Source organism: Rhynchophorus ferrugineus, unplaced genomic scaffold (assembly GCF_030347505.1).
Source record: "Rhynchophorus ferrugineus isolate W39M unplaced genomic scaffold, kcgeb_rfMv2 rfM11, whole genome shotgun sequence".
NCBI classification, from domain to species: domain Eukaryota; kingdom Metazoa; phylum Arthropoda; class Insecta; order Coleoptera; family Curculionidae; genus Rhynchophorus; species Rhynchophorus ferrugineus.
The window spans coordinates 26,199,747-26,226,983 of record NW_027472590.1 but is presented as its reverse complement, the minus strand read 5'-3'; the positions used below and the strand labels follow the sequence as shown (position 1 = coordinate 26,226,983).

Sequence of the window (27,237 nt, the reverse complement as noted above, 5' to 3'; positions counted from 1 at the left end):
TCGAATTTTCCTGTTCTAAGTTCAGCAAATTGTACTCAATATCAGTTTCGTTTGAGTTGAAGATTTTTTTAGATAGTCAGCAAATATTTCAGCTTTTTCTCGATGAGCTAATATAGACATGATCGTTTTAGCCATTTGGTAGCGTTCCAGAGCGAAATATCTATTTACCTGTCATCTGTTCTATTTCTCAGATAGTTATTTATGGATTTTTTTTAATTTGCGGTATTTCCCTTTTCAATATTCTGTTGCAGTTTATTTGGAATTTTTGTTTTTCAACTACTATATCCTTGATTTATTTCGGATAATTTGTTCATTTAACTGTACTCTTAATTTCTGGAGTAGTATTCCAAGTAACTTAATGGGTATCTACAACGAATTTTTCTGCTTCAAAATATAATTATTCGACTGTCTTAAGAAGTACATATAGTTGAATACGATTGTTCAATTCTTCAGAAAATCCGCCCAAGTCTGTCCTCTTGTTCCTTAATATTGGATTTTATTATTTTGTTATTATATTGATTGATAATGATGATAATAATATTGCTGCATGTCGGCAACACTACGTCCGTGTAAATAATGTGACATTAACAGGTCAATTGAAAAGTCCCCAGCCTACCATACTAAAATACATTTTTTATCAATATCGTTTTTTTTATTCAACATAGTTCCCTTCAAGGGTGATACACTGATCATAGCGACCATACCATTTTTGTAGTACGGTTTCTTCTTTGCTTCAAAATAGGCCTCAGGTTCCGCTGGAGGCCAGATCTGGAGTATACGGTCCACTCGAATGACTATCGATTGGACTTTGGAGTGAAATGATGGAGCCATATTTCATCCTTTATCACATATCGGCGCAAAAACTCGGGTTTATTACGATCGATTTTTAATTAATACGATTTTATTGATCATCTTGAAACACTGCTCCGAATAATCAACTCATCGTTGTTTTAGGTCAAAAGTGAGCTCGCGCAGCACCCACATTGCACAGAGCTTTCTTATACCCAAATGTTCGCGAAGGATATGATATACACGTTCAGTTGATATCTTTACAGTGTCTGCTATTTCATTCAGTTTCAATTTACCACCATTCAAAATCATTTTGTGGATTTTTTTAATGTTTTCGTCGGTAACAACCTCTTTTGGGCATCCACTCCGTTCACCGTCTTCAGTGCTCATTTCACAACGTCTAAACTTGAAACATCAAGGCAGTGTCCAGAAACTCGACATCAAGCCAAGTTTTTGCTTCAACTGTATTCTTTTTCTTCAATATTTTATCAACACGCGAAATTCCTTTTTATCAATTTTTTTCACAATAACAAAAGTTGCTTCACTCAAAATGCTATAATTCACAAACTAACTATCCGACAGCCATCAAATTTATACACGTATCTTTTGGAGCAATTGTTGGAAATGTTCATATAAGAATGAGACACCATTAAATTGTAAAGTGTCATACAACGCGGTCAAAACAAGGTTCTTCGATTGATTACAAATGCTTATCGCTACGTAACCAACGAAGAACTGCACGATGACCTGGAAATCAAATGGATTTGCGAAGTTATCTAAGATTTCGTCTTGAAACACGAAAGAAGATTACTAAATCATACTAACGTGGAAGCAATACAACTGCTGGACAGCGCGCAGGATATCAGGAGATTGAAGTGAACAAAACCATACGAACTTTTATAAAGTGTATACCTTTAGTGTAGCTATAAGTTACTATAATTTTATAATTGAGGAATACATATTGATGTATTTTCTCGCAATCGTCTTGCTTGTGAATTAATCCAAGTACAAATGAAATGTAGTAATAAATTAATTTTTAATTGAGATTGTACCAAGCGTAACTAATAAAGATGTTATAAAAAAAATTAATAGTAAAATATTGAGATGATTATACAGCTGATTTAACAAATATTGTATATATGTCAGATTTTAACCATCTCCTGTATGTTTATAGTCAAACCCTAGTAATTTATTCCAGCATTGAGCATTTCTTCTGCTTGTAATAAAAACAAATTTATAAAATCACGTCTTAATAGTACATCCATCAAAACTAATTCACAGTTTCAGTGCAAGAGCGAGAATTTTGCACAACCTGTATGAGGCATGGAACATTGAATAATCTCTTTTTGCCTGATTATATTAAACCGTGTGTAAGTGCTCTTAATAGTTATAAAGACACAATTATATTTTCTTATTGTAGTGAAATAGTGGGTGTAGAATAATGAAGACCGTCGAAGTTACCGGCCGTATCAAATAAATCGAGAACGTAATACGCCAGATATTGGAAGAAATCCAGACATACTCTTTATTTGTTCGATAATGAATTGAAATTCATTCATCAAACGACGTACATCATCTACAAACAGTGACAATAATAAAAATATTTTCAACAATGACGATATTAAGTCTTTAACTCCTTCGCACACGACTTTATCGAAGGTATTGTTATACGGTGTTTGCTTTTTTCTTGTTAAACAGCGGTAAATTTGGAATATATTTTTGAATCAACAAAAAGTGAAGGCTTAATGAGAGTGATAGTGTTGTTTGTTGGGGCTTTTTCGTGATGTTTTATCGGCCAGGATCGGATGTTATATGTAGTGATCGTCGGTGAGAGCAGTCAGTGGTAGTGGTTCATGATTGGTCGGTACGCGCGAAGAAATTCCTATCATGGACCACGTTGGGCTTATCGAGCGTAAGAAAAATCCCAGGGATAGGGCTAATATTTTGTCGAAACTAACGTTCTCGTAAGTATTTTGCTGGAAATGTATTTTCTTTCAAATATTATTCGTAAGACTATTTTCACTGAGTTATGTGACACATGTGAAATATTATTTTATAAAAAAGTGTACAAATAAAATGGTTGTACAAATAAAATGTAAGTGAAATTTGACTAAAATTGAGTGATTGAGAATGTAGAAGAGATTTTATATTGGTAAAAATTACTTTATTTTTCAATGCAATTTTCATCAGCATCAATACATTTTAATAGTATAACAATTCCTAGTATGATAGTGACAATTTCTTTAAAAAATTAAACACACACAATATTTTTTCTTTTAATTATCCATATACATTACGTATTAAAAATACAATCGTTCTATATAAATATATATGTTCTTAAAAGAACTTTTAACATCTTGACCACATTTCGGTAGAATCTCATCGGCCATGTTCAGATTTTTCTTCTTTTTGTTCTACTCCTTGTTACACGAGGTAGAACTTGAACCAGTTGTCAAAACATTGTAAAAATCCGAGGAATAGTGCTAATAACATGTCTAAACTAACATTTTCGTAAGCATTTCGTATAACTATTTTCAATGAGTTTCGTGACTCTTATATGTACAGTTGATACACAATGAAAACTAGTAAATTCGACCATATGTTAAACCAAAATTGAAACACCTATTAATAATAAGAACAATTGTAAAGATTTATTATAAAATCATAAAAAAATTTCATTCACTAAGCTTTTTTTAAACTGATTTCAAAATATATTTGCTGAATATAAATATAAATACCCTTAATACTGCAATTTATTAATAGGAGAACTCAATAAACTAAAATTCAAATATACATAATTGGAAATTAACGTAAATAATTTTAAAATCAACTAATAACAAAATTCCAAGTTAATATTTATCGTAACAAAAACCGAATAGCTATAAATATTCATATTAAATCATTTGAAAGCATATTAATTAAAATTATAATACCAAATTACCAATTTTGAACCCGAAATACTTGATTCTCGATCTATATTTCGGGCCGAGTAGATGTTAAAGTGCTTATCAGCCATCAAAGTAGCATCTTCTTATATCTGGGCCACAATTTATAGGCAGTTAAATATCGTTTAAGGTGTTAGTTATCGTCAAAAGTGTTTTTTAAGTTGTAAAAAGGATTGAAAACGATTCTTGAACAAAATGGTGGGTCATAAATTACGGTTTTTACATAATAGCCTTTGTTATGATATTTTAACAACGTTGTCTATACAATAATAACTTCATTTTACGTCACACTGATATTATTTTAATGACTCTCTAGGTACACAAGCGGCTTGTTCAGAAGGTCTCTGAAGAAGGATCTGGAGGAAGATGACCTATATAAAGTGGTGAATTGTTGTGGTGCTAAAAAAAACGGTGATAAGTTCGAGAAGGTATGGAGGAAACAAATGAAGGACGGAAAAACAAATTTACTTCCAATATTATGGAAGTGTTTTGGGTGGCAATATATCTTTCTTGGTACGATGAACTTGGCATGGAAATTAGTCAGCAGGTAAATTAATAATTTCCTTATTTATTTTTTAATTAGATATTTTAGATGATACTATTTTATTATTTAAAAGAATATGGCATATTAAATTGCAACCATATTTCACTATCTAGTAATTATTGCTCTTGAAGACCTGATCTAAGGTTTCAACTAAGGTGAATTCTACTTTTGTTGAGCTCTGAACAAAACCTTTGCTAGTCTACTGAATAATTTCATACATTAGTTGCTTGCAAATATTTTGATCAGCGATATACATATATAATATAGGAAATATATAAAAAGGGAAAAAATGGTTACCATACTAATTGACTGAAAACGTAGAATATGCTTTGTAATAAAGTCCTGCTGTGCAATGATAAGTAGTAAAACCGCTACTGCGGATATCTACCAATGTCAATTGAACAAAATTAGTGACATATTTCCAAAAAAAATGGAAAAGACCTATTATATATATAAATAGTGATATTTTTATATTTTATATTTTTATCGATATATATTATACTATTTTTCTCAATATTTAAAGCTAAAAACAATCAGAAAATATGAAAGTATCGAATTATATACTATCAAATTGTGAATTTTAAATTATTCTTGGAAGATAAACTAAGTGCAAAATACACAAAGAGATAATAGAATAATATATGACGTATGTTATAGAATTTCTCTATCGTTTTTATTTGTTAAATATAGAAAACAACTAAACCTTGTTATCTAATAATAATTTAGATTTACGCCCTATCAGCCAATACATTTGGTTTAGTTTAAGCCCAGCTGTTTGCGTTTTGTCACTATATGTTTTTTCCATGTCAAATGTCGATCAAAATGCATTCCCAGATATTTAGCGTTGTCTGTTTGCAGAAGTTCTACAAATCTTTCTATCTATATTTATAATATATATATATATATATATATATATATATATATATATATATATATATATATATATATATATATATATATATATATATATATAATTATCTTCTACAAATGGTAAATGTCACATGGGTAGATTTTGTCTCATTTGCTTTGATACATCACGTTTTCAACCACAATTCGACTTTGTTAAGATAAAGTTGGAGGTTCCTTGTGGCTGATATTGGATCCTCGTGTGATGATAATGTGTGATAATAATGCACCTGTTCATCACCCTGTTTGACAATAAATTATAAGAGATAAGGTGAAAATTTTCACTGGTTTTGTATAAAATAACTTTGTTATTTTCTACCTTATAACAACATTTTCTCATACGCATCAGTTATAATCGATAGAGATTTCCACTGAGTTATTTTTATTTGAAGTTAAGTTAAGTGTTGCTATTTATATTTCTGGCATTAACACTACTATCAGTGTTAGTATAGCGGAAGCTTCACAAAGCTAACATTCATGGAAGGGCTGTGATTACGGAGCTCTTTATAATAAAAATCAGCAAATACTGAACCTCTATATATTCTGAATGGTATAAGATTATCTCCTACTATGTATAAGGCTATCTATGCCAGATAAAATTGAACAAGAGGCAATCATTCTCCATCAGGACAATACAAACTCTCGTATCGCATCTGCAAAAAATGATTGTTTAACCTAATTGATGAATGAATCATCTTATTTAGCACCCAATTACTTTCTTTACTCCCGAATATTAAAAAGAAATTGTAATTTCTTGGTGAATAAAACCTACATGCGTATTTTGGAGTTACTTCAATCGAAGTTAAGAAAAATGGTTTCAACGCATGGAAAAATACATTGATCTTCACGTAATCAAAATGCTAGAAATATAAACAGTAACCCTCGTGAACTATTGTTATAAAACAGAAACACCATAACTATTAACACATGTTTCAGTATTTATGAACCAGAAGCCATATCAAAGTTCGTATCCTACTTCAACCCGAACCAAACCACCATAACCTTCCAAGACGCCGTGTTTTACGCGGGCTTGAAGGTGGGTCTTAAAATCGGCCACGCCCTGTATATCCAGAACTATATCATTTACGTACAACAACTGGCCATACGAATTCGGACCTCCTTCTGCTCTTTGGTTTACCGGAAGGCCTTGAAGCTGACTCCGACAGCGATGAACGAAATCAGTCTTGGCAACGTCATCACCGTCATCACTAAAGACGTGATGGTATTCGAGCACAACATGATGTTATTCAACGACATGTGGATTGAAATCATTCGCCTGATGGTCGTGTGCTACCTGCTCTACAACAAGATGGGCATCACTGGATTTGTTGGCGTGGCAGTTCTTTTGATCATTGTACCAGCTCAAAGTATGTGTGACAAAATCGAAAGGGGAATAAGTGGGCTAATAAGGTTGATTTTGTTTGTTACAGTTTATGTTGCGAAGTTGATTAAGAACCTGAGGTTGGATCTGTGTAAGAAAACTGACGAAAGGTTGCAGGCTACTCAGGAGACATTGTCGGCAATCAAAATCATCAAGATGTATACATGGGAACGTATTTTCTCTGGAAAAGTAGAGGAAAGAAGAAGGTAGTGTATTTTTTTTTAAAGTCCCGCTACCATTTTGATTGCCTATAACTTTGCTCGAACAAAAAATAAATAAGTTTGGTTTTCATAAAAAGTTTATTTGGCTTTTACATTTTTTTTTGTTATAATTGAAAAATTATGTCGACTAAATGGTGACCGCGATTCGCTATGCAAATTTCGGCTCTCTTTAAAGCATTTTCATGGCATCCTGCTACATCTGAGGATGAATTTCTTCAAGTTCGTGACGAATATTGCCTTTAAGATATTGAATCGTTTGGGACTTATTCAAATAAAATTTTGATTTTAAAAACCCCATAAGAAAATATCTGCTGCTGTTAAATTCGGAGAACTAGCTGGCTGTGCTAAACCGCCACTTCACGAAATTAATCTTCGTAGGAAAACGTCATTTAATAATTGAATTGTTGAACGAGCTGTGTGTGCTGTGGCCCATCTTGCTGAAACCAAATGTCCTCTAATCCTTGCTCTTCCATTTCAGGTAAAAGAAAATTTCGAATCACGTCTTGGTACCGGTCAGCAGTAACATTAACTGCAACACCTTAATCATTTTCAAAAAATTAGGAACCAATGATTTTTTGCATCATGAATATCACACCATACAGTTGTTTTTAGTGGATGCAATGATGTTTCATGAATTAATTTCATCAATGAAGTTTCTGTGTTCCCAAAACCGACTGTTCTATTTATTGGCATGACCACTGAGAAGAAAATTGACTTCATTCGTTATTATCAATTTAGACAAAAAATATTCAATTTCACCAGACAGCCTTAGGATTGCATTACTGTACACAACTCGTTAATCAGGATCTCACGGTAGTAATTTTAGGACTAACTGAATTTTGTACGGGAACATTTTCAAATTAGTTTTAAAATTCGTCTTAAATTTCATGCAGAAATGTGTAACTGGGAACCACGTCTCCGAATTGATGTTTCCGGAGACACTGCAACGCCATCACGCACCAGAGCCACATTTCAGCTTTACGAGGCGTCCTTTGTCTTCCAGAACGAGGCATGTCTGCTGTCGTACCGTACTATCGAAAATTCGCCTGTAAACGATAAATTGTGGTCTTATGAGGCACTGGACGATTACGAAATTTTTAACGCAATTTCCAATGAATGGTAATAATGGAACGATTATTTTCAATAAATTTCGTCACAATTTCTGCTCGTTCTCTATAATTCATCTATAATAAAATTTGGACGTCCATAAACCACAATGGTTAAAGCGAAAAAGAGCTAAACGTCACATAAACAAGAAGGCGCGCAATCGTAATTGTAGCGGAACTTTTGCCCCACCTGTTATCAAGGAGAGCCCATTGGTCCTTTTTATTTTCTATAGTAATAATGTTTATTTATCAATAAAACTCTTGTTACTGATTTCGATTAAATAAACTTCACGGCTCTCGGTTCTCTTAATTTCTTACGTACGTTCATCTACTGATATTTATATTATTTTTTGTGAAACAACCACGTAACTGGATTACATAGCGTCATATTGTTTTTATAATTTTCTTACACCACAGCAACTTATTATATACTGATATTTTCTTTTTAATTGGTTCCGTCCAACAGAGTTATGCAGCGAGATTCTTCCCAAAATACTTATAGGTTTTGCTATATATTTTTATTAATTACATCTTACATTAGACATGTTTAGTACAACTTAATTTGCAAAATAATTTATTACTACTGTTCTGTTGTGCTTTCATTAATGCACAAGCAAGACGAGTACGGGATTAATACATCAGTATGTATTACAATGCAATAAGATTTTCTAGAGTTATTACTTATTAGTTATTATTTTTCAGTTATTACCTATATTAATTTTATAGTGATATTTAATTATTTCTATTCTTATTTCGTTTCTGCGTTCGTAATTATCAACAATGGACTATAAACCCACAACAGAAAAGTTTCATTGAGTCTCGTTTATTATCACAATCACTGTTCAATTGTAAATTTTTGATCTATCGGACACTTGTTAACGATGCCACTATCTGTCAATTTCTTCTTACGCCTGTCTGATGAAGTTTATCCAAACAGAAGGTGATATAAGTAACAAAACCAATGTTATTCTATCTTTTACATTTTTCTATAAACTTTTGTTGCCTTTACAGTCTTTGAGAGAAATATCCATGTCTCGTCTAAACACATATATTGAAATAATCAATCTTCCATAATTTTATTATAAGCTTTTAGAAATGATATTATTTTTAAAGTAATGTCTTCAAATTCTACAAGGCCTATTTGTTTATTTATAACTGTATCACTTAAATCCTACATTTCCTAACCGTGTATGAAGGGATGACTTACATGCCTGAAAGCAGCTGCATATCCCTTAGTTTTCTGTGGATATTTACCATACTAACAGTTCTCTCTGAAATAATCGTATTAAATAACATTTATATGGAAAAAATTACTCACTGTTTCTATACATTTCATAAATTTAACCTCGAATAGAGCTAATATCAAGTTGACCTTCATTCGTCACCTGCTTGGTTTTGTGTGGCTCTTTGTATTCACTCATTCTCAATACTTGTAATAATATGAAGTGTAACCCACAACATGCTAAAAATATTTCCAATAAACAGTATCAACTTCATATATCATAGTGTAAGTACTTGCCTCTCTAACGCATTTTACTGTAACTTATTAGAAACTTTACTATTACAAATTTTAAACAAAATTGTAAATTTATCAAAACAAACGCCAAAAAAAACGTTTGAATCTTTTGAATAATTTTACAGGTATACCAACGCAAATCGAATATTATAGACAGACTTCATTCTGTTAGTCTCTTTTTAACTAGAATAGTTTCAATTAGTAAAATGGAGTGTAAAACGAGTATTATCTTTTAACAAACTGAATTTGGTAAAACATTCGACGATATTGATGACGTGCATTGACTGTTTTATTGGAAGGACTATCTATTTTTCTTAATTAATTACTTCCCTATTTCACTAAATAATATTAATGACGATTATAAGAGATAAACGTCCGCCCTTTATCTCTAGATTATTTTGATGTTAATATTTCTGTAATCAACAAGGGCCAATTAAGCAAAATAAATGTCTCCCGCTAATACAAAGATGGAAGGGAGCAAACAGAAGCCGGGAAAAAATCCAAATTAAAATATCCGCTGTTTACTGGAGCGTCAACACGGCGTATTTAAGTTTTATCAGATTTGTCTTCCGTCAAAGTTTGCCCGAAAGATTAAAATAAAAATTAACGAAAAGAATAACAATCCTTCCGGTGTCCTGAGATTGTTTAGCGTTCACTCATGCTATTTAATTTCCAGGAAGGAGATGAAATTCCTGATGAGGTCTCTGTATCTGCGGACGGCTAACTTCATCATCGGCATGCTGATGTCCAAGGTGGGTTTCTACGCCTTGATAATGACCTACATCGGCGTCAACAAGACGGCTAATGCCGGCGTGATCTTCTATGCGATGAAGGTGTTCGGTGACATCAGACAATCCATCAGTATGCTGATACCGTTCGGTCTGGGACGTGGTGCGGAACTATACGCCGCCACGCAACGTATCAACAAAGTTCTCTGCAGCGAAGAACTCGACGAGGACGACGGTAAAACCATCGACCTGCCCCGAGTGAAACTTTCCAACGTCACCGTGTCGATTAAAGGCAACACCATCCTGAAAAACATCAGCACCGAACTCAAACCAGGTCTCACAATCGTCACCGGTCCCTTGGGTTCCGGAAAGAGCTCGTTGCTGAAGCTGTTCCTAAAAGATTACCCCGTAATCGAAGGGAAAATCTTGTCCACCGGTAATTTCTCGTACTCCTCCCAAGATCCCTGGCTATTCCCGTCCTCCATCAAGCAGAACATCGTTTTCGGCGAGCCCTATGACGAAGCTCGTTACAGGGAAGTGGTACGAGTATGCGCGCTTCAGTACGACTTTAACATGTTCGAGAAAGGCGACGAGACCATCGTGGCCGATAGGGGTCTTAATTTGAGCGGAGGACAACAGGCCCGTATCAATTTGGCTCGTGCTGTGTACAAGAAAAGCGACATCTACCTTCTGGATGACCCTCTACACGCTCTGGATCCTAAAGTTCAGGACTATATCTTCCACAATTGCATTCGAGGGTTCCTCAAGGACGATATGTGCGTCATGGTTACCCACAATCTCGTGCACAGGAACGCGGCTGATAACATGATCATAATAAAAGATGGAGAATTGAAATTCGATGGAAAGCCGACGGAAGTTCAAGTGGATATCATAAGGGAGATTGAACTTGAGGAAAACGAAGAGCATCACAAGAAAGAAGAAGACGAAAACGATTCTGCTACGGAGAAATCGAAATTGCTGCCGAAGAAGCCGCCCGGTGGTAGGAAGAAGGTCTACAGTGAGGTCAAGAAAACCGGTAAAGTTGAGCTGGCTGTTTTCAAGAAGTACTTTGCTTTTGGTGGAGGCTTGTTCGTCTTCGCTGCCATCACTACGCTGTTCTTTGGATCGGAGTTCACTGAAAGTTATTCTTCGAGATTGTTGACCAACTGGTAAGTAAACTGAAACCTTTAATTATTGTTGACTTATATAGATCATGTTCTTCTACTATATCAATATATAGTGTTGTAAGTAAAGAAATAGCACCTCAGAACCATTAGCGATGCGGAGCACGTTGGTACAATTCGGGCTCGCCTTAACTTACCTTTCCCTGTGTATTTCGACTTTTTATCATCGTACTCTTGTTCGCCAAGTGACATCTTCCCTTCTGCCTCTTTCCGTCGAGCTTCCTCAATCGGTCCTTAATGAAAAAGGGAAACGCCCCTAAGGATGCTCCCCAAAATAGTTTAAACCACCTCAACAGTCAGAAAGGTGTTTCATCATCATCTACTATTTGCACCGATCGCCACTCTTTTTTTTTTCGTGAAATAGGTGGTTTAATTAGCAGAATTTGTTTGTCAATTCAAGACTTCATTGTAAAAAACATCTACATTATTACTCTTATTTGTTAGAATTTCTTTATGTATTGTTTCTTTTATTTCCTTAACAGTAAATTTTTCGTGAGGCAGATCCATTTAAACGGAGTGTTAAAAAAGTCAACTATGTTATTTTCTTCTGCTGCGGATATTTCAGCCGGGTACGGATTAAATACCGTTTTTAAGAGATTAGAGAAAACTTCCACTTTATATTTATCATTCCTAGCCCAGATATTGTTGTCAATTTTAATGGACGGATTATGTTGTTGAGGTTTTTAACCTTTCTTGTTACTTTCCGTTGCATCAGTTGGCGTTAAGTTTTCTAAATCGGTTTGAATTTCTTGATTTTGTTCCTTATTTATTAGCTCTTTCAGCTCTTTTGTGGCCTTGTTGAATTTTCTCTTGTTTTCTTCTGTTCTGATTTGTTGCCAGATTTTTCACAGTTCTCTCTTTTCGACAATTTTTTATTTAATTGTACGTGAAATATAATTAAACTTTTGATATGTCGCACTATTAGGTGTTGCGTACTATACTTTTGTTTTGTTATATTTTTACTGCTATTTATGTATCTCTTTCTGTTTTGAGATGTAAATTTAAATGTATTAAACTGTCTAATTTCTCTCTAAATAATGGTCAGTTGGTTTTGGTGGTTTTATTTTGTTGAGAATATTTGAGTTCACTCTTATAATAACTGCTGAGTGATCAGATGATAAATCGAAGCATGATTCAGCTTTGAACGTTTTTGTGTCAATATTTTTTATAGCAGGAATTTTATTTCTATCTGACGGCCAATATGTTGGCTCAGCAGTACAGGATATGCTGTAAGTTATGTGCCTTCATTGCTTTGGCCAATTCTCTGCCTTTTGCTGTTATTAATCTAGAACCCCACATTACATGTTTTGCATTGTAATTTCCTCCGTCAATGAATCTATTACCCAGCGTGTTTAAGAAACCGTGGTATTGTTCTGCCTTGTTGTAGGAAACAATATAAACCATGATTACTCGGACCATACATGTAAAGGGTTTCGCAATTCCGTTATAAAGTACCTTTTTATGAATATTAGCTTTATAGAATGGTACGGAACGATATTATTTTAATTACGGTACTGTTTTTGTCGAAACAGTACTGTATTATAGAAGTGAGTGTCCAGTTCCGCTGTCACTTTTTCCACAGTAGTTAAGTTGTCTGACCACAATCTTTTTTAGTATAATTCGATCTGTTAGTTAGTATCCTTGGGTTTCGCCCACTACTCTTCTTCGCCGATGACATTTTACTATATTTTGTATATGCTATCATTACCGCGGATATCAATGCTCGTGAAACTTTAAACAATTCAGCTGTTTTTATCACAGATGCTCCCGCTAACCGAGCATCAAGAATTTTCCCTCTATCGAAGTCTTAGAGATCACACATTCACCCACCGCTTGCAACATGTAAACCGCTATATGTAACAAGATGTCTTGTATTGCCTGGTGTTCATGTTTTCTTTTTTCTCATTTATTGAAAATCGTTTTTGTAACAGGTAAATTGAAAAGTTCACGGCCTGACACATAGATGGCGCTACTAGAATTAAATCCATATGTTTTTTAGCTAGCCCTAACCCTCAAAAGAGGCGTGAATAAATTTGACAGCTGTCAGATCGTTAGTTTGTAAATTATAGCATTTTGAGTGAAGCAACTTTTGTTCTTGTGAAAAAAATGGATAAAAAGAAATTACGCGTCTTGATAAAATATTGCTTATTAAAAGGAAAAAATACAGTTGAAGCAAAAACTTGGCTTGATGCCGAGTTTCCGGACACTGCCGCAGGAAAATCAACTATCAGGGATTGGTATGCTAAGTTTAGACTTGGTGAAATGAGCACCATGAGTGAGAGGGTGCATGCAGTGGACGCCCAAAAGAGGTTGTTACTGACGAAAACATTAAAAAAATCCACATAATGATTTTGAATGACCGTAAATTGAAATTGAATGAAATACTAACAGACACTCTAAAGATATCAACTGAACGTGTAGATCATATCATTCACGAATATTTGGTTATGAGAAAGCTCTGTGCAAAGTGAGTGACGCGCGAGCTCACTTTTTGAGTTTTTGCATGGATATGTGACAATGAATGAAACATGACACCATTATTTCACTCCGAAGTTCAATCGACAGTCATCTGAGTGGATTACACACGATGAACCCGCTCCAAAGCGTGGGAAAACGCAACAGTCGACCGGCAAAGTTATGGCGTCCGTATTTTGGGATGTGCATGGAATAATTTTCATTGACTACCTTGAAAAAGGAAGGACCATCAACAGCGACTATTACATAGCGTTATTGGACAGTTTGAAGGATGAGATCGCCGAAAAACGGCCGCATTTGAGGAAAAAGAAAATGTTGCTTCAAGACAACACACCGTGTCACAAATACATGAATTGGATTTTGAATTGCTTCCTCATCCACCGTATTCTCCAGATCTGGAGATACAAAAATGGTATCGAAAAGTTTTAGGGTAGTTATAATCAGTGTATCACCCTTGAAGGGAATTATGTTGAATAAAAAATAATAATTTTGCCAAAAAAATGTATTTTACTACGGTATGCCGGGGACTTTTCAATTGACCTGTTAAGGAATGTTTTAAGCATTACTTGAGAAATAATCTCGGATAACTCTTATTTCACTATCACTTCTTAATCAAATAAATGAATGGAATAGATTAAAGTAGCAGTATTAAATAATCCACATTTTATTCGCATATAAAAAATATGATCAAGGAAAATACTTCGTAGAAATATGTGGTAAAATATGTCCGACATTTCCTCTACTAATATAGGCTTTTAACTTTGAATTCAAAGAAACTCAAAACAACGTTCCTCCCGTCTTCCAGAAATTAATTGCGCCATTCCTATACCTCGACCGAATTTAACTTCTTAATAATTACCGCGAAACTCAGGAATACCTCCGTCAGTTATTGTCCGACAAAACTTAATGAGAACTCTTATTACATCGTTAACTTTAATCTTATTACAAAACGCTAAATTACTAACGGGAAAGGAACGAGTATTATTGCAGGATTTTGACTGATTCTAATATAATTTTCAGGATTAACTTGGAACAGAATGCAACGAATATAGGAGCTGGAAACGACACGGCTATGACCTCTCCGGCGTTCAAACAAGTTACGGAAAAAGCCAACTTTACGTTGAAATTATATTCAGCTATGATCCTCGGTTCCGTCGTAATCGACTTGATCAAACAGTGGTTGTTCATTAATTTCTCTAGAAAAGCCTCCATCAATCTTCACAATGCTATGATCGAAAAACTGACAACCGCTCAAATGTCATTCTTCGACAACTACTTTATTGGTAATATTTTGAACAGATTTTCTCAAGACTTGACCAAAGTAGACGAGCATTTGCCACATACTGTTAACCATTTTATCAGGGTGAGTATTGATACCCTAATATACTATGTTAAAAATACTATTAGGTGCTTGCGTGTATTCTGATCGCGAAAATACGAAGTACCAATGTAAAGAACTGTTAAATTCGATGGTTTTAACATTTCTCTATACAATATAACAATTTTTCATTTAGTAACATTGAGCTCTTCAGTATATAGAGACGCTTATTTCATGCAGAAATGTGTAACTGGGAACCACATCTCCGAATTGATGTTTCTGGAGTGATTGTAACGCTATCACGCACCAGAGCCACATTTCAGCTTTACGAGGCGTCCTTTGTCTTCCAGAACGAGGCATGTCTGCTGTCGTACCGTACTGTCGAAAATTCGCATGTAAACGATAAATTGTGGTCTTGTGAGGCACTGGACGATTACGAAAATTTAACGCAATTTCCACTGAATGGTAATAATGGAGCGATTATTTTCAATACATTTCGTCACAATTTCTGCTCGTTCTCCATAATTCATCAATAATAAAGTTTGGACGTCTACACAACACAATGGTTAAAGCGAAAAAGAGCTAAACGTCACATAAACAAGAAGGCGCGCAATCGAAATTGCAACGGAACTTTTGCCCCACCTGTTATCAAGGAGAGCCCATTGGTCCTTTTTATTTTCTATAGTAATAATGTTTATTTATCAATAAAACTCTTGTTACTGATTTCGATTGAATAAACTTCACGGCTCTCGGTTCTCTTAATTTCTTGGGTAACAATCCATACGTATTCTTACAGTAAGTACGTTCATCTACTGATATTTATACTATTTTTTGTGAAACAACCACATAACTGGATTATATAGCGTCATATTCTTTATATAATTTTCTTACACCTTATTTGGTTCCTTCCAACAGAGTTATGCAGCGAGATTCTTCCCAAAATACTTATAGTTAGACATTTATTATTGAACACTCATAATAGCATTTCCGACCTTCATTAGTCATAGTAATTCATCAATTGGTTGAATTAGTTGAATACATCTACGACCAAATCTCATTAAATACTTTTAGAAACTAATTGTGACGCTGATTCGTCATATCCCAAGTGTCGGTTTTGGTTACAACTGTTTAAAAATGGTGATTTTGATGCCAATAACAAATAAAGGCTTGAAGAGCCCAAAAAAAAACTCCTACGGACCTGTAAGTTTATTAACGATAATTTCAAAAGTTTTTGAGAAACTGTACATAAAGAGGCTCAATTGTATAACAGAAAAAAGAAAGATCATTCCAGAACATCAATTTGGGTTTCGCAATTAGCACGGAATAATAGAACAAGTGTATAGATTTGTTAACAAAATAAATATGTATATCAAGCCTTTAATAAAGTATGGCATACGAGATTGCAGGTTAAATTAAAGAAACTTCTCCCTCGTCCGGATTACCTCACAGATTGCCATTTTACAGTAAAACAAGGCGATTAATATACCGAATTACATGATGATATTCAGGAGTTCCGCAAAGTAGTGTACTAGGGTCAGTACTATATGTTATCTTCTGTACACATCCGATTTACCTACAACAAAAATAATCACTATGGCAACATACGCAGACGACATGGCAGTCTTAACCTCTCATGAATATCCAATCAACGAAACAAAATCCATGTATATAACTTTTACCCTGCGTAGAAGGACATGTCCACCAGTATATATAAATAATTATCAACTCCCACAAGCAGAGAATGTTAAATATCTTGGTATGCACCTAGATCGATGCTTAACTTGGAAGAAGCACATACTTGCCAAATGGAAACAACTGGGACTTAAACTCTACCAAATGTATTGGCTTATCGGGCGCAAATTCAGGTTATCATAACACAACAAGATATTATTGTATAAATCTATACTCAAGCCTATTTGGTCATATGGAATCCAACTATGAGGAACCGCTAGCAAGTCTAATATATCCATCATACAACGGTTCCAAAGTGTTGCGTGCCATTGTCGATACTCCGTACTATGTTTCAAATGAAGTGATACAACGCAATAATCCTTTAGAACTAATAACGAGTGTAATTCAACGTGTTTGTGTGAAGTACTTCGAAAGAGTGTCGGTGCATCCGAATGTACTCGCTGATCAGCTAAATATGCGAAGTGATAGTGAAGTGCGTAGACTGAAACGTCTAAGACCATCAGATCTGATTATTGGACCTATTGGACTTTAGAATAAGAATAATTAATTAAAATAGTATTTTGTACAGGGGATCACTTAATGAAGTGATTTTCTACATGCCATCTATATATCATATAAACATAACAAATGCTTATTGTGGAACTGCAAAGGGTAATAAAAAAAGAAACCCAAAAAGGTGCGAAAACAATGAATTTGTAAGACTTATTGTACGAAAAGCCACTTCAAGTTCTTGAAAAAAGAGCTAGACTTCTCAAAAAACTTTCAGATAGCTGAGCAGTTGATGAATCAACTGTTTTCAGACTTTCACATGTTATAGAAAGATCCAAAAGAAGTGAAAATGGGTACCATACAAACTGACTGAAAATAGCATTTTCAACAGTTTCACAATCGCTGTTTCATTGGTTGTAGGCTAAAACAAAAGAGTTTCCTGTAGCATATTGTGACTGGCGATGAACAACGACTAGACTACCATAACCCCAAGTGGAAAAGATATGTATTAGTCCAGCAGAAGCATCTATATCGGCACTAAAGCGGAATATTTATCTCCATAAAGTCTTGCTGAACATATCTAGACAGAATATACACGTTTTAAAGTACTACGAAACGCTAAAACCGAACTAAACCGGAACAAATTGAATAACATATTGTTCCAAAAAACTTCTGCCAGGTCCGGCATATTTACCAGACATAGCACCTCCTAATTACCATATGTTTAAATCGATGTAATATGGCTTAGCTGGTACATAGCTTCGAAATGCTGAAGCTGTGCGAAAAATTAATCGATAGTTGAATCGCTGTCAAACCAACATGATATATTCCCAGAAAGATGGAGAGCAATTATATAAAATGAGGGAAAATATTTTTATTAAAATATATTGTACCAATTTTTCTCAATATATGCTTAATTTAAACAGAAATAATACTCAGAGTACATGCTAACACACAATATTAAAGTTTCTTAAATAATTACTAATTAAAACTCTTCTTTAAGATTGTTTTATCAGTTGGTGGTATTGTTGCCTTGGTATCATCAGTAAATTGGAGATTCTTGATACCAGCAGCGGTACTGGTAGTACTGTTGGCTACCTTACAAAGGTTCTACATGCCTGCAGCCAGAAGTTTGAAGCGATTGGAGTCGGCAAGTAAGTACTGCTATTTAACATTACCGATTCGGTGACTAAATTGGATATATCGAATATATTGGATAATCTTACTTAATATTTATCCTTCAATTCTTCTTCGCGTAAATTATCACTACATAGTATAAAACAAAGTCGCCTTTTCTGTCCCTATATCCCTATGTGCGCTTAAATCTTTAAAACTACGCAACGGATTTTGATGCGGTTTTTTTCAATAGATAGAGTGATTCAAGAGGAAGGTTTATATGTATAATACATGCATAATATACTAAGGCAACATTGCTAATTTTAGAGGTTTCTAACGTGATGTCGTAAATTAACCTATTTTTTTAGGCTTATTTAGCAATTAGCAAAAACGCTGCCTAACCCTACGAGTTAGATCAAATTAATGTACTACAGTATTGTACACCATAAAAAGGTCTACAAAAAAGTCCGCGATGGTATATGTTTATCTTTTAGGGATAACCCACATTAACCATTTTTATTGTTTACTTAGGCCAAGGGCAGTAATGAATGAACCAAAAATACTGGATCGATTTTAATCATGTTTTCATTGAGTGACATAGGCATATATATTTTATGCCCGTGCAAAGTCGGAGCGGGCCGCTATGTTTTTATATACAACGTTCATATTTTTTCTGTAGTGTATTTAATTTAGTATCAGCATTGCACCCGTGCGAAGCCGGGGCGGGTCACTAGTTTGATATAATATAAAGCTGATTAGTAGTGATACCCGGTTATTAAAAGCGAAAGAACAAAATATCTGTTGCTCAATGTTAGGATATGTTTCAAAAAATCTTGTTTAAAATCTTAAAGCTTCAATGGCGGTACAGCAGCATCAGTTTAGCACCACGGTCAAGATGGAACAGCTTTCTTTTCACAAAAGATCACTAAAACCACGTATAAGCAAAATTACCAGAATGAAGGGACGTCGAATGGTTCATAGACTGAATGGTTTATACAGCAACAAGTGGATGTTGGTTTTCGAATAAAATAGAAAAATTTGATAATACGGGTTTTCTTTAAAAAATGGGCTTTTTGTTAAATATAAATTTATTATCTCACGGCATGATAATTCAGTTTTGTATATTAAAAGAGACATCTATGTTGATGTAACCAAACTGGAACCATGAACACACTGAAAGAAGATTGAAATAACCATATACTTTCTACTTTCTAAATATTTGATATATTATGTTGGTGAGGTTTAGAGAAAAGGCAATTTTGGATGGGTTTCATCCAACTCATATAATTCTCAAACATTGTCATAAATGACCGTTTTGATTGATGACTTTTTAACATTTTTCTGGTAAAGTATTCAGGTTCTGAGGTTTCTAGGCGAGAAACTAAACCAGATGATTTTCAAAGACCCTTTTTACATTATTTGGAGAGTTCCGTAAAACCAGAACAAGTAGTAATCGGAGGTAGTAAGGTCCGGGTTATATGGTGGATGCATCAGAATTTGCCAGCTAATCTCTCTCATTTTTTACCAAGTCACTAAATGCATACCATGATGATGAAAAACGCCATTCATATAAATCAAGTTTGGTTGTTTTCTTAATCATCTTTCCAGTCTTATTAATTGTTGATTAGATATGCTTAGAACAATCTTAATTTACAAAATAATGTATTACTACTGTTCTGTTATACCTTCATTAATAAACAAGCAAGGCGAGTACGGGATTACATAAAGTACTAAGAGAAGTAACATAAAGTACTAAAACTAGAGTTAAGAATACACCTACAGCTGTATTGCTTCCACGTTGCTGTGGTTTGGCATTCTTATTTCGTGTTTTAAGGCAAAATCTTGGATGACTTTGTAAATTCATTTGATTTCGAGGTGATAGTGCATCTCTTCGTTTAATAAACCCCATATGTACACCCCATAATTCCAAATTAGTTTTATAATTGACAGATATGTTAAATTAATCTCTTTGATTTTAGTTCAACTTGAGAGTATCTTCCGAGTAAACCACTAGCGCTATTCTTATATCTAGAATGTTCTATAAACTATTATCTTTCAAACGCATTATAAGGAATAAGTTTTTCGAATAAAATTTATTATTATTCTGCGAATAAAACTGTTGAACAATATAACAAATCTATTATTAGTTTTACTTTCACTAAAAATGTCTGTTCACACCCACAGTTGATGAAAAATGCCCCACAATATTAAAGCAAATTGCGAAATAATAAACCGCGAAAGCACATATAATAAATTAACACGTTAAGATACATCCCAGATAATATTCAACAAACATTCTTAAAATTTTATGAATGAACTTGAATTACTCTAGGGTCGTATCTATGCCGTAAACGACGTAGAAGGTCAGACTTAAAACAATGTCTAAAAGCAAATAGATAGGATATGTTTACGTTAAGTCTTTATTCCCATTTCATTACGTAAATTAATAAAGATCAAGTCATCGTTGCTTAATCTCGCGCTCCTTTCGTCGACAGAACCTTCTATTGTTTCAGATCCGAATGTGTGTTTTTCGGTAAAGTCAATGTTTGACGAAATATTATTGTTTTAATCATCAATAAACCTGAGAAATGCTTTTTGCTAAATAAAGTCGGATTCCTTGGTTTTTGTATGCAATGTGAATTGTTTTAAGTCATAGGGAAAGTTGATAATGCATTATCATACGATTATGTTAGTTATTTTTAAAGGCAAAATTACTCGGCATATAATGATGTAAAACGTACATCACCGATCGAAATTATATCATGATAATTCAAATATTTGAATAAAAAATTTCCTACGCTGTATTTTTCCTCCGCTATATATTATTTTTTATCTACTATCTAATATTTTTTTGAGTTTAAAAAGGTATTAATTTAGAGTTATGATAAATATAAAGAAAATATTTTGCATTATTTTCTATAACGTTTTCCTATCTTCCGGGCAACATAGCGATACTTTATCTCACTTATTCAGAATTTCAACTGAACAGGCGCTAATAAGAAGGCATTATACCTGATGAGCAGTCTGAGTATGCCAGAGCTGTTGATTCAATCAATGCAATAGTACATTGTTCGAAACCATTACAACAAATATCACAGAAAACTACTATATAGTCTATTCAAAGTTTTTATACATACGTCATCAAGATGTTTAATATATTGTCTTCCGCACTTTGTAAGTTTGTTTTAGAACCAGAAAAAAAAGTTAGTTAAAAAAGAGACACACTGCTGTCTGATTAGTTCTAACGCGTAAACGAATGAGCCTGTCAAAGTCGTCCGGTTTTCTTATTTCTTTCTTTCAGAATTCTTGAAAACAATAGTGAAAAGGGTTAACTCTCACCTATAAACTATTGTGGCTGTATAATTAACTGTAGTTTTTAGGTATACTATAATGTTAAAATAAATTATATTTGATAACATTTTTGTACAATTATTTTATTTCGTTTTAGTCAAAGCCAAACTGAACTAAAACTCAGCGTTGATGTGACAACATTGCGGCGTTTTGACGTCATAAATTTAGATGGCGTATGTACAAAATAACTTTGAATATACTTAGTAACGTCTTGCTAATGAGTTTTTGATAGTTTGAACTGCGTTTTCATGAAATAACATTTGTAATAATTTTTCTCTAAAGAAACGGTGTAAATTTGCAAAAAAATTGGGTTGAAATTGAAACAACTAAAAGCAGATAATTTTACACAAAATCACGTGGATGTTTTGGTTCCGATAGTCACTCTTGAGACTGTACACAAGTCGAACGCTTCAAATAATTAATTGACGCCCCTTAAGAACTTTATCTAGTAATTAAGCAGGGTAAGATGAAAAATCTTCATGTAGACTTTCGTGTTAAACTGTAATCTGACTTACTATATTATAAAAATACTGAATTACATTGCATTTCCTATAACAACCATTCTCCATTTAATGGTCAATCCATCTATTTCAATATTAATCAAGGTTCGTTTATTTTAATTGCTTTAAATTCCCTTTTCCCATTTTTCGAACTATTTTTACAAAACAAGGTATTTTTCGGATTGCCCATTTCATCAGCATAGAAGAAGGCGATAACATATAAAAACACGAAACGACACAAATCTTGAACCTGAGTTAAAATTTTTATTTGATATTGCATCATTTCCCTTCGTTGAAGATTTGTTGGAGATTGGTGATTGGTAGGATTGATTGAGTCCACATCAATATATTTTCTCATTAATCTCTTAGAATTTCAACAAGCTGCCCGTGGGCAATAAAGTATTATTTTATGATTTCCGTTATAAAATATAACTATACTGACATGTAGAAGATCGCTTCAGTAAGTGATCTGCTGTACAAACTTATATATTCTAGTTCTAATTCTAACGTACCCTAAAGTCTATCCTTCAGAGTACTTTGCACTAAACTTTGAATCACGCTCGTTATCGGTTCCAAGTGGATATCGCGGTGAATTAGTTTGTTGGAGACGTTTGAAGGATCGCTATGTTAGATTACCTAGTAGTACCCCACAGTTCAGCACCATATATCTAAATGGGCCAAGCTGTTTGCGTTTTGTCACAAGATGTTTAGTTTTGTTTCTTCCGCCGCTTTTTCAGTTAGTACTAACCTTGAAAAGAAAGCTGTTCAAATGCAGATTTCATGATATTCTACTCGCAAGTTTGTAAGCTATTGTTCTAAGAGTGGCAGTACTTTTATTATTTTCAGGACAATGGATCAAAAATAATTTCGTGTTTTAATTTTACACTGCTTCCTGATGGGAAAAATACCGTTCAAGCAAAGCAATAGCTTGAAAAGTGTTATAAGGACTCCGCTCCATCAGAAACAACAATAAAACGTTGGTCTGCTGACTGACTGAATGCTGATCGCAGTGGACGTCCAAATAAGGTGGTAACGCCACAAAACATCAAAAAAATCCACAAAATCGTTTTGAATTATCAAAAAGTAAAGTTGCGTTGGTTAGCTAGCATCATAAAGATATCAAAAGAACGTATTGGTTGTATATGGCATGAGCATTTGACTATGAGAAAACTCTGTTCAAAGTGGGTGCCGCGTTTGCTCACTATTGACCAATATCAAAATCAGGTCGATAATTCTGAGCATTTTTTGGCCATGTTTAAACGTAATAAACCAGAATTTTTGCGTCGATATGTGATAATGAATGAAACATGGATCCATCACTTCACTCCAGAATAAAAACGATCGTGTGAATCTAAGTGGATAACTGGTGAACCTTTTCCAAAGTGGCCAAAACTACAACAATCGGCTGGATTAGTTATGGCCTCAGTATTTGGTGTGACATTCATCAACTAGAGAAAGAATATACCATCAACAGTGAATATAATATAGCGTTATTGGAGCGTTCTAAGGCCGAAATTGCAAAGAAACGACCGCATATGACAAAGAAAAAAGTTTGTCTCAACAAGACAACGCACCGTGTCACAAGTCAATCAAAACAATGGAACAACTATATGAATTGAACTTCGAATTGCTTCCACATACGCCGTATTCGCCAGATTTCGCTCCCAGCGACCACTGGCCGTTCGCAGATCTTAAAAAAATGCTCACCGATGCGCTCAGATTATCGCTGAAACTGAGGCCTATTTTGGGGCAAGAGATAAATCGTTCTACAAAAATGGTATTGAAATGTTAGAGCGACACTGGAATGATTATGTGACTCTTAACAGAGATAACGTTGCTGAATAAAGCCAATTTTGAACAAAAAAACTGCGTGTTCTTTGTTACGCCGGGGACTTTTCAGACCATGCGTTAATAGTTGTCAAGTAAACATAAATGCTGTCAAAATTATTTTACTATTCATCATTTATTATCGGAAATTTTTCTTTTTATCCTATTACATTAATAAATAATATTAAAAAATAGAGTTTCTAAATACTGCTATATTAATGTGCATTGTGCATATAGGCATAAAATCAGTATATTATTTTCAAAATCGCGGTGAGGATAGGAAATCGAGAATTTCAAAAAACCAGTCGAATGAACTAGTCATGACTGAAAGTAGTCGACTGAAACAGTAATATTATATGTATAATTTTATTAATAATCTTTTTCAGATATTTCAAACACATTTGGCTAAATCATTAACATTAACAGTATTGTACAATCATAAACCTAACGTTCTTATTTAATCATTTAAGCTCGAAGTCCGTTGATTGGACACTTAAACGCCACAATGGAGGGTGTTACCACAATCAGAGCTTCCAAGGCCCAAAAGATTCTCGTCGAAGAATTTGACAGGCATCAAGATCTATACACCTCTGCCCATTACATGTCCTTCTGTATCAGAAGGGCTTTTGGGTTCTTTATGGATATTTTGTCCACCGTGTTCGTGACTATCATCATAGGAAAATTGTTGTTCTTCAACACAGGTAATGATATACGTTACATGTTTTAAATAACGTTAGTCTAACCTCGTTTTTTGTTCAAGGTGAAACCGGTGGTGATGTTGGTTTGGCTATCACCAAGGCCTCGGCGTTGGCCATGTTGGTACAATTTGGTTTGATGCAGTGGTCCGATCTGGAGAACGACATGACGTCGGTGGAGAGAGTTTTGGAATACACCGAAGTGAAACAGGACAATTACGATGGTGACAAGCCAGAGAACTGGCCGAGCAAAGGTACGGTCTCGTACAAGAACGTCTCGCTTTCCTATAAATTGGAGAAGGTGTTGAAGGATATCAGTTTCGATGTATTACCCACGCAAAAGGTGGGAATAGTGGGACGGACCGGTGCTGGAAAGTCCTCCATTATATCAACGCTTTTCCGACTCTATGACTACGACGGCACCATCAGCATTGACGGCATCGATATCAAGAATTTGAGTTTGGACTATCTCAGGAGCCACATCTCCATAATTCCTCAAGATCCTCTTCTATTCCAAGGTAAATATAAAATGTTTATTATTACTATTATTTTTATGGGATTTAGGATGGAATTTATATTATAAAATGACTAGAAACTATCCAATAGTTCGTCCAATAAAACAGCCAATGCAACAAAACCTAATAAAACGTTAATCTAACTTTTACCTTTATCCATAAACTTTTTTTTTCTTTACACACTTTCTCATCATCTACACAAATGCATCTATATAAGAGATTATATACATATCAGGTAAAATAATACTGTCTGACACATATCCTTTATTTCTAGTAAGCTAGTATCCAGCTAGCTAAGTATCCAGCTACATAATAAAAATCCAGTCTTCTAACGAAAATGACGTCCCTTTTTTTAATTTCCGCACATACACTGGATACATAACACCTTTGAAACTAAATATACATTATAATCAAATAACAGTGTTCATAATTAAGTCATTAAAACACAAACTGAAACAAAAAATGGCATTATCGAAATGAACCAAATAAATGTCTTTGTGGAACCATTTAAACGAACCAATCAAATGCATTAAAAAAGTCAGAGCCTGCATTGGTGGCTATTTAACAGGTCAATTGAAAAGTCCCTAGCCTGACACATAGATGGCGCTACTATAATTAAATCCATATGTTTTATTAGTTAGTCCTAAGCCTCAAAAGATGCGTGTATTAATTTGGCAGCTGTCGGATCATTAGTTTGTGAATTATAACATTTTCAGTGAAGCAACTTTTGTTATTGTGAAAGAAATGGATGGAAAGGAATTTCTCGTGTTGATAAAATATTGTTCTTCGAAAGGAAAATATACAGTTGAAGCAAAAACTTGGCTTGATGCCGAGTTTCCGGACACTGCCCCAATAAAATCAATCATCAAGGATTGGTATGCTAAGTTTAGACGTGGTGAAATGAGCACCGAAGACGGTGTACGCAGTGGACGCCCAAAAGAAGTTGTTACCGACGAAAACATTTAAAAAATCCACAAAATTATTTTAAACGGCCGTAAATTGAAATTAAATGAAATAGCAGAAACTCTAAAGATATCAACTGAACGTGTAAATCATATCATTCACGAATATTTGGGTATGAGAAAGATCTGTGCAAAGTGGGTGCCGCGCGAGCTCACTTTTGACCAAAAACAACGACGAGTTAATGATTCGGAGTTTTTGCGTCGATATGTGACAATGGATGAAACATGGCTCCATCATTTCACTCCGAAGTCCAATCGACAGTCAACCGAGTAGATTGCACACGATGAACCCGCTCCAAAGCGTGGGAAAACGCAACAGTCGGCTGGCAAGGTTATTTTCATTGACCTATATATACATATACTTGTTGATCTTCTTCTTTTCTACATGTTAGGAATTTGCTCTTGTATCGACATGAATTATATCTATAACATATTTTGTTCTTAGGTACCATTCGACAAAATATCGACCCCTACAACAACTTCTCCGATGACGAAATCTGGAAGACACTAGAAAAAGTGCACATGCGCGACCACATCCACAGCCTGGAACTGAAAATCACAGACCACGGCTCGAACTTCTCTACCGGACAGAGACAACTCATCTGCCTGGCCAGAGCCATAATCAAAAAGAACAAAATCGTGGTACTGGACGAGGCCACCGCCAACATGGACCCCGACACCGAAATGCTGGTCCAAGGCGCCATCAATCAGAATTTCGCCGACTGTACCGTCTTCATCATAGCCCATCGTCTCCAATCGGTTATCGAGTGCGACAAGATCATCGTCATGGACCAAGGAAAGATCGTCGAATTTGACGAACCCCTGAACCTGATGGAGAACAAGAGAAGTTATTTCGCACAAATGTTAGCTACAGATGGATCCCGAACCTTCGATAAACCTTAAAATTGTGATGTTCCCCATACCATACAATCGAATTTATAGAATATTCAATAAAATACATTTCATTTTAAGTTATT

The 27,237-nt window shown here is 34.4% G+C and overlaps 1 protein-coding gene across 1 annotated transcript; it reads left to right on the top strand.

Moving 5' to 3' along the window:
* The first annotated feature begins 2,205 nt into the window (after positions 1-2,205).
* LOC143204894 (putative multidrug resistance-associated protein lethal(2)03659) lies at positions 2,206-27,231 on the top strand. The gene is made up of 10 exons (XM_076417821.1): positions 2,206-2,753; positions 4,051-4,281; positions 6,121-6,551; positions 6,615-6,771; positions 10,085-11,305; positions 14,816-15,158; positions 18,298-18,448; positions 24,559-24,789; positions 24,849-25,301; positions 26,706-27,231. The coding sequence occupies exons 1-10, from the start codon at positions 2,677-2,679 to the stop codon at positions 27,161-27,163; spliced, it is 3,753 nt and encodes a 1,250-aa protein (XP_076273936.1). The 5' UTR covers positions 2,206-2,676; the 3' UTR covers positions 27,164-27,231.
* Positions 27,232-27,237: the final 6 nt, after the last annotated feature.

What these genes read in the sequence shown, in the direction of transcription:
- LOC143204894 (XM_076417821.1), top strand. Translation starts at nt 2,677, where the DNA reads ATGGACCACGTTGGGCTTATCGAGCGTAAGAAAAATCCCAGGGATAGG. An exon ending in CTGTTAACCATTTTATCAGG is followed by an intron (nt 15,159 to 18,297) that starts GTGAGTATTGAT and finishes CTCTTCTTTAAG; the next exon opens with ATTGTTTTATCAGTTGGTGG. An exon ending in GAAGCGATTGGAGTCGGCAA is followed by an intron (nt 18,449 to 24,558) that starts GTAAGTACTGCT and finishes TAATCATTTAAG; the next exon opens with CTCGAAGTCCGTTGATTGGA.